Genomic DNA, 8,267 nt, shown 5'->3' on the forward strand with positions numbered 1-8,267 from the left:
ACACATATACACACAGACACAGACATATACACAGACACACATGCACACACAGATATACACACATATACACAGACACACACAGATACAGACACATATATACATATAGACACACAGACACAGGTACACAGACACACACATATATACAGACATACAGACTCAGACACATAGACACAGACAGACACACAGACACAGACACATACATATACACAGACACACATGCACCCATTCATGTATGCATGCATGCATGCATGCACACACACAGACACACAGACACACAAACACACAGTATGTCAGGTTTACTTTGTACTGCTCTCATCCTGAGCTACCACGAACCCTTTCCCTCAGATTTCCTTTTGTTTTTGTGGGGGTGACTTTTAGAGACCCAGATTTGCACAGCATGTGCCGCGCTCATGGCCACTAGCACATCATTTTTCCTCGGTTCTTTCAGTCTATGCGTGTAAACAGCAAAGCCGATCCTCTGAGGTTCCGAAGCTTCCTTGTCTGCGTTTCTTGCTGACCTCCTCTGAAATGGAGACCCTGGATCTCTCCCGTGGCAGGATTTCCCCCTTTTCCAATCAGCACACAGGATGTGAATCACAGCAGGGTCCTGACACAGCCTGGCCAGCAGGCAGGAGAGCAGCTCTGCATCTCTTTTCGCCTGTAGAGTTTTGCTTTTCATGCATATACAGCTCAGCTTAAATAATAATTTTCTCCATGCAGTTAATGCTACCAATTTGATACTAATTCTTAAGTCTCAGGCTAGTTTAATGTTTTATTTAAAACCCTTCATTTTATTTTTGAACATGTAAAACAGGAACAAAGACCAAGGACTACTTAAACATAAACAGAGAATTCTTTCTCTCAGTACCATTGATACGTTTTTGCCTTGCGGTCACCCTCTCAGTAGGTTCTGGCTGAATGGAACCCCTGTCCTTGACCCTTTCATGAAGACATATTGAATTTTAAACATTTACATACAGCCAGTTTTGATTTTATATGTATTCATACCTTAACAGATATATTTGTGGTATTTTAAGGTTTTTTTTTTAAATCCTGATTACTGGCGTTCATTCTGCTGAGTGATATGAGCTATAGACACAGTTTGGTCTGTTACACGAATGGCATTCTCACTAGAAACATTGGCTAAGTATAGTAGGTCAAGCTGGGGATTCCAGTGCTGACAGGATTGCCACTTAGAGACCAGCCTGAACTAGACAGTGAGTCCTGTCTCAGAAATAAACAAATGGTGCTGGAGAGATGGTCCAGCACTGAAGGGCTTGCTGCCTTCCAGAGGACCTGGGTTCAGTTCCCAGAACTTCACAATCACCTGTAACTCGAGCTCCAAGGTGATCTGATGCTCTTTTCTGATTTCCAAAGGCACACATGCATGTGCATGTGTACATACACGTATGATATGCACGCTCTCCCAAAAATAATTAAATAAACCTTAAAGGGATACAAACCAGAGGATAAATGGCAGTTACCAGTCCCACCGCTTTCTTTCCAGCCTGACTTGCTCTCAGTTCCCACAGTTGCTTGGATGTTTCTGGACTTGGCCACCAGTGGTCAGCAATGGGCAGACACCACACTATGACTGGAGGTGGTGAGGAACCAGGTATGCCTTGCCATTCAGCAAGCTGGCTCCTCCCACCCTCACCTTACCCGAACTGCACTTCCTCCTCAGGGAAACATTTGCTAGTTTAGTTCTGCAGCCTTAGGCAAGGCATCAGACAACTTCAGGAGTTTGCCATAAGCATAAATGCCTTGGTACTTCATTGGCAGGTCTATTATTTTTATACATTGGATGGAAGTTGATTGACTTCATTATGACATTACCCAGAAGTCCATGGGGGGATCTATTTTATTTTTGATTAATGAACGCGATAAGCACACACATCAGTGGGTTTAGTATGCCGTCTCAGTTCATGCCTCCACCGGACACAATTCAAATGCCGTGTGGCTTTATACCCCCTCCTGTAGTCAGAAATCCATGTTCGGGTTAACTTTTTTCCTAACATCCACCTGTGTTCAGGAACATAATAGTTTTCTGTGTCTAGCTCGCTCCACTTAACGTGATGCCCTCCAGCTCTACCCATGTTCCACCCGCCATCAGCTTTCTTGGCCCCTCAAGGCTGCGTTCCCTGTGAATATATGCCGTGGTTTTAATATAAAGACATTCAACATGTCTGTTTGCCTGAGTTCCCTGAGAGGGTTTGGGTTTTATTGCTAAGGTACTCACCTTTCTTGGTCAGTTTAATCCGAAGTATTTTGAACATCTTGCGTGTTTAAGGTCTTTCCGGTCACTCTCTGACCTGGCCTTTGAGTACATATTCCTCTGGCTGCCCTCGTGGATTCTTGGTCTTTGGCCCCTTGGGATTTTCAAGACACGACTCTCATCTGTCAAAATGCACCCCTTCTTTCCCAGCTCTTATGGCACTGCTTGCTCCCCTTTCTCTGACACATCTTAAACTGCCAGAGTTAAGCGACAGGAGACACAGAGCAACTACATGCTGCCTGCATGCCGGACCTTGACGGGAGATCCATTCAAAATCCACTGAACAAGAAGCTGGGCTTAGAGTGGGCCGTCAGAAAAGGACTTTGCCCAAAATGTCTAGTCAGCCACTTCCTCACGAGTGAAACATTTCTGACAATATCTAAGATCCATTCCTGTTTTCAAAATGCTCTGAGGCTTTTCTTGGCCCACCAGACGCAGAAACACACATTGACTTTACTTATTTGTTTTTTCCTTCTCTTTTCAGCCTACATGGGATTTCTGGAGAATATGGTAAAATAGCTTGGCTTAACGGTCACTCTAATTGTATGGCGGCGTCCAACATGTCTTGTTCTCTCTCTTCCCGTCCACGGCTGGGCAGTTTAATTCCAGTACTCACCAGACAACTTAGGTTGTCCCGGTCTCTGCCCAGGTTGCCTGTTACTGCAGGTTGTGTCTGGCTCCCAGGAGGCTGTTGGTGTCCGCATTCACAGAGTCGTGACTCCTGTGAGAGGATGATTTTGTCCAGGAGGCACTCCCGTAGCTCAGGGAGGCCATGGCAAGGAGGCTGTGCTGCTGGAATCATCGCGTCTTCACCGCTGAGCGTCTGCAGATACCAGAAGTCCTCTCTGCAACCCTGAATGGGCTTTTAAACTTGGGGCTGGTTAAACTCAACAAAAGCAGTGAGCTGCGTGCTCAGCCTCTGCCTGTGTAGACCGGCCCCCACAAACGCCACATTCCTTTGGACCATTCTCCCTTTTGAGAGAGACATGCTACCGTTTGACAGCGCCGGAAGCCTTCTCTTAGATTTTCTTCTTTACCTGTCTCGGCCCTTTTCACCATATCTTCTTTTTGATGTTTCTATTAGAATATATTACTCTTTACAAAACAATGGCTTTCTTCCTGACATTTTCAGGGGTGCATATAGTTTACTTTAACCAGATCACCCCTGTCCTGGTTTGCTGTCTATTGCTGTGATGACAATCGTGACCCAAAGTATCTTGGGGAGAAAAGGCCTTGTTTCATCTTATAGCTTCCAGTCCTTCCACAGAGGGAAATCAGGACCGTAGCTAAAGCGGGGGCCTTAAAGAGGTGGGATATGAAGCAGAGGCCACAGAGGAAGGCTGCTGGCTGGTTTGCCCTCCATGCTCATCCCACAGTCAGAGCCTATGGGATGGACGTATCTTCCTATCGGAGGTTTTGAACACCATTGGGTAGATGAGCCCCATTTATGTCAAGTTGACAAGAGATTAAGTGGCACACTGCTGTTGCTCTCTTTCGTTTGCCACCATGCCGGTCTTCTTTCCAGCTTGCTCATCATTGTCCGTTCTGCCTCTCAGCTCTGTAAGCTTGAGGGTCACTGTGACCTTAGCCCCTTAGCTAGGTGAAGATATGGTGTTAGTTTATGGTCCTTTACTTGCCTTGCGCCACACATGCCCCATCCTACAATCTTCCTGCCATGGCTTCTCCTCCACAGGAGGCGTCAGACACCGTGAGAGAGATTGTTGCTGAATAGACCCGATGAATAGCATTTGCATTTAGGGGACAGTCAACTCGAGCATAAACGAGGCATTCTATTGTCGCTGTAGATGATGCTTATGGGAAACTGTAGTGTTGGCGTGAATCCTGTCTCCTTCACGGAGATGTTGGTGATGTCATGAAGATGTCCTGTAGCCAAGAGTTTTGTGTTCCGACCTCCAGATCCAGGTGTTTGTGATAGGGCCTGGTTGGTGTTCATCTTCTGTTTTTCTCTTTAAAAAATGTCATGGCCAGCACCTTCTCTCCTGTCTAAACTGGTACAGAAGCTAACAACTTGTGGTTTACAGCTGAAGGCATCGTTTCCATTACATTCCCATAAGCCTCCTTACCTTCTTCCTCTTAGCGTCTGCCCAGATCTGGACATGTTCTTTATATATAGATGGTAATACTTTCCCCAAATATTCTGGCTAATCTTGAGCAATGAGTTCTTGACACTACTGTTAGCGGAATGGTTGAACCTTGGGTTTAGCAAGTAGAAACAGCCTTGTGGCCGGTGTCTGGCTTCAGCACTGGCTGCAGGCACCTCTCTGTGTCACTTGAGGAGATGCCCCCTGGTGCTGACATGGGGTGAGTGCCTCAAAAGTGTGGCGGACCCACAAAGAAAACATTAAGAGCACAGCCCTCTCTAACTGTGAGTCTTCCACATTTCTGCCCCTTTCTAGAGATGCCCGGGCGATTGAGCTGTGAGCGGCCAGCTACATCAGAAGAAGCTTTATCTATTTTGAGTCTGAACATCCAAGGCCAATGACTCGTCAGTACCTGGACCCAGTGTAGGAGCAGGCACTAAATGGACCATGATTGGCAGCACCCGTGTCTCAAGGAAAGCTGTTACTCCTGTAAGAGTGTCTGTCCAGGGGAAGAACATGAATGAACAGCAGAGGGAAAAGGAACCCCTAAATCTGTATTTCTCAACCTAGGTGCCGATGTAGGAGCTGTGCAAGCTTCTACAACAACACTGTATCTATGTCAATAAAACCGTACCCCAACATGGCTCATGGACTAAGCCAAGACAGCTTCCTCCTCAGCACTGTGGGGCTATAAGCACTCGGGCCCAGTTTTGTAGAACTCATGGCCTTGCAGTCTTAACTGCCAGGAGATTCCTGCGTTAAAGAATAACCATGTACGTATCCAGGGGAGCTGATGAGTCAGTGGGCGAGGCTGACCTTCTATGGGATCAGAGGACAGCCTAGGGCGAAGTGAGAAGAAGGATGTTGACAGCCCTGGGAAGGAGGAGATTCGGAGCAAGCTGGCACGGTGCCTTATGGAGAGCTGGGAATGCAGGCTGCCATTGTTTCCCACACACAATGACTTTGAGCTGATTGTTGCAGTGCTCATCACATCCGAATGAAAGGTTCGGGAAACCCACACTCTGCTACTCTTGTTATCAGAATAAAATTCAGAGCACAGGCTCTGGGAACGTTCCCTCGAAATCTGTCTTGGAAGACTCTACTTTTCCAGTCTATACCAAGGCAGGTGGCTGTGTGGTCCGGGTCTCCTCAGATGGCTTACCTTTATCATGCTGTGATGAAAGAAAAACTATTTTTCAAAACGAAGCGCTGCGTTAAAATAATGTCTGGATTCCCAGGGTGTCTTGTCTGCCTTGATAACAGTGCCTCTCATTAGCAGCCTCTGTTAGCTGATCACCTGAAGCAGTTACATGGTACTCATAAGCAATCTTCCGCGTGCGAGATAGAATAAATCATCGTGTACTGGAGCTGGTAATTGATTTGTTTCTTTTAGTGTCATCTTAATTAAAAACATCTGGTTTGTGAATGGCAGGATTGCTTGCGAGGGAAAGTGGATGGCTTTGGATTCTCAGTTCCTGTTTTACATTTTCCACACACTATGTGGCGTCTTCCCTGTCACTGCAACCTCGAGACGTCTTTCCCAGACATGAGTTTGGTTTTCTTCCTTGCCCCACATAAACAGAGAGAAGCAGTTCATGTGATACTTAATGATGGGGAAACTCCAAGGAAGGCATCACCCCCCACCCATGCTTGCAAACTTGGGTGAGCAACAGGTTTTACTTAAGGCAAATTAAGATGGCTATGAGGTCAGTAGGTGATACAGTCCTATGGTACGCTGTCATAATGCTGTCTGTTCTTCACTGAGCAGCATCCTCTCCCCAGGTGCCTGGGAGTGGGAGCTGATGATAGGAAATCATTGGCAATGAGACCTCCCTGGCTTACTCCCCAAACCCAAGTTCAATGGAAGTCCTTTTAGCATAAATGGAAAACTCCTTGAGAGCAGCTCCCTCCCAGAGATGGAACTCTAGAGGATATCTCTCTTCAGAAACAGCATCCAGGGAGGGAACCCCGAGGAACAGTAGCTCTTGGAGATACTGGGGGCAACCTCAATGAACAGTGACAGTGTTGGGGGCCGTGTCTTGGGGGTAGAGCCATTCAGACCTGGTTGTCTCACACTCTCATTTGGAAACATTGTAGCAGAGGTCAGGCGTGAAGTAAACCGTACTTTCCTGGCCGATGAGACCACGGAGGCCCCAAAGCATATATGCCACCCCAGTAGCTGCCCACAGGATGGAGAACGCCGTAAAGAGTAAGGACAAGTGACTCAGTCTAGCTGTGGTGGGGAACCTGCAGGGCTCAGTGCCTGAAGGAAGAAGAGGGGAGGTGGGAGGGTTTTCTGACAAAGTCAGTGAATTAAAAATCATCCAAGGAGGTATCTACTTAGAAGTCAAAAGTGTTGACATTAAAATTCTAAGTGAATTCAAAACATGCACACACATGCACACACACACACATGCACACACACATGCACACACACATGCACACACACACACACACACACACACACACACACACACACACACACACACGTTTTCTACCAGGTATTAAAAGTACAGACAGGCAATTGTAGGAAATGTGGGTGGGTTCGTAGGTGATGCTGTAGCTTCCCTTTGCATCATCAAAGGCTAAAACCAGACACACATAAACCAATTGGGCAGGTGCAGGTTGATTTCCAAATGAGCTAGTATCCTGCTACATCCTTGCTCCGGTTCAAGCAGCAGGGTAGTGTAGTTGTGGCTGAGTTAAGGCAGCAATGATGGTGAGAATGGATAGGTTGGGGGATAATGGAAAGGAGGAAAAAGAGGGAGACTTAGCCCACTCTCAAGGTCAGCCAAACCCACTGGCTTAGCCTAAACCCTCTCAGCTAGGAAGGGTCTACGGCTGAGCCCTCGGTTTTTAAACTGATGCTTGGGAGCCAAGACGGGCTGGCTACGTCTAGACAAAGTGAGCCCCACATTTCCCTCAGAGGAGGCAAGGGTTGTGGCGATTGTGCCTGAGAATTAGGGTTGCAAACACCTGTGCGGATATTTGTTTTGGAATGTGTTTAGAGTTCCCTGGGAGATCTGTTGAAACGGGGAGGGGAGAAGCAGACTTGGGGAGATGAAGGAGACAGGAGGGAGAGCAGAGACAGAGGGATGCTGAGTCCAGCAGAGCCATGACAGGAACACAGAGAAGTAGCCGGTGACAGCAAGCCTGAATGGGGATATGGGCAGGGGGCAGTGGGCTGCTCAGAGCACATCCTGAGAACTGACTCTTTTCCTCCTGGGTCATTTGTCACCATCGCAGACTTGTCATCCTAATTAATCAATCTTCAAAAGTAGGCCTTTGCACAAGCATATTGCTATCAGATGACATCTAAGTGGCACGTCCCCAGACCATGAAAGCAGAGAGCAGGATTGTCCCTGGCTCCATATAAGCCCAGGCTTGCTAGTCAGTGTGTCTTAAGCCTGAGTTTCAGCCAATGCTGTGTGTGTGTGTGTGTGTGTGTGTGTGTGTGTGTTTTCTATTTGTGATCCTTTGCCTGTGGAGTACAGGATAGTGTTGTGGTATGTGAGCTCTGTCATCAAATGCTGCTTTGCAAGCAAAACAAATTAACAGACTTTCCTCATCTGTACAATGGGCTGATATTTACGCTCCTCTGTTGTATCTTTGGGTTAATCAAATTGTGCACATAAATCTATTAACCTACTAGAATCCAGGTGGCTCTCGGTGAACATGAGCTATTACTTACTACTGACTTTGGCCAGCTTCTATCGACATCCAACATTCAAAGGAAAAGAGACAAAGGAAAATTCCACTGATATGAATGTTAGTCTTTTAAAAACTTTAGATTTGCCCTAGATTTGCCCATCTGTTGGGAAGGCTGTTAGCATACGTCCTCCCATATTGATTGTATCCTACAATGGTATGGTGTGCATGCCACAAAGAGT

General features: G+C 46.8%; 1 protein-coding gene across 2 annotated transcripts in view; it reads left to right on the plus strand.

The window, feature by feature from the left end:
* The window catches only part of Tmem273 (transmembrane protein 273), a 32,492-nt gene extending 26,748 nt beyond the window's left edge, over positions 1–5,744 (plus strand). The window contains exon 5 of one of the 2 annotated variants that reach the window (XM_087588901.1): positions 2,760–5,744. In XM_087588901.1, coding sequence (XP_087445027.1) covers positions 2,760–3,132 — 373 coding nt within the window. In that variant the 3' untranslated portion in view covers positions 3,133–5,744. 2 annotated transcript variants of the gene reach the window in all.
* Positions 5,745–8,267: the final 2,523 nt, after the last annotated feature.

This window comes from Rattus norvegicus, chromosome 16 (assembly GCF_021556685.1).
Source record: "Rattus norvegicus strain SHRSP/BbbUtx chromosome 16, alternate assembly SHRSP_T2T, whole genome shotgun sequence".
Lineage (NCBI taxonomy): Eukaryota > Metazoa > Chordata > Mammalia > Rodentia > Muridae > Rattus > Rattus norvegicus.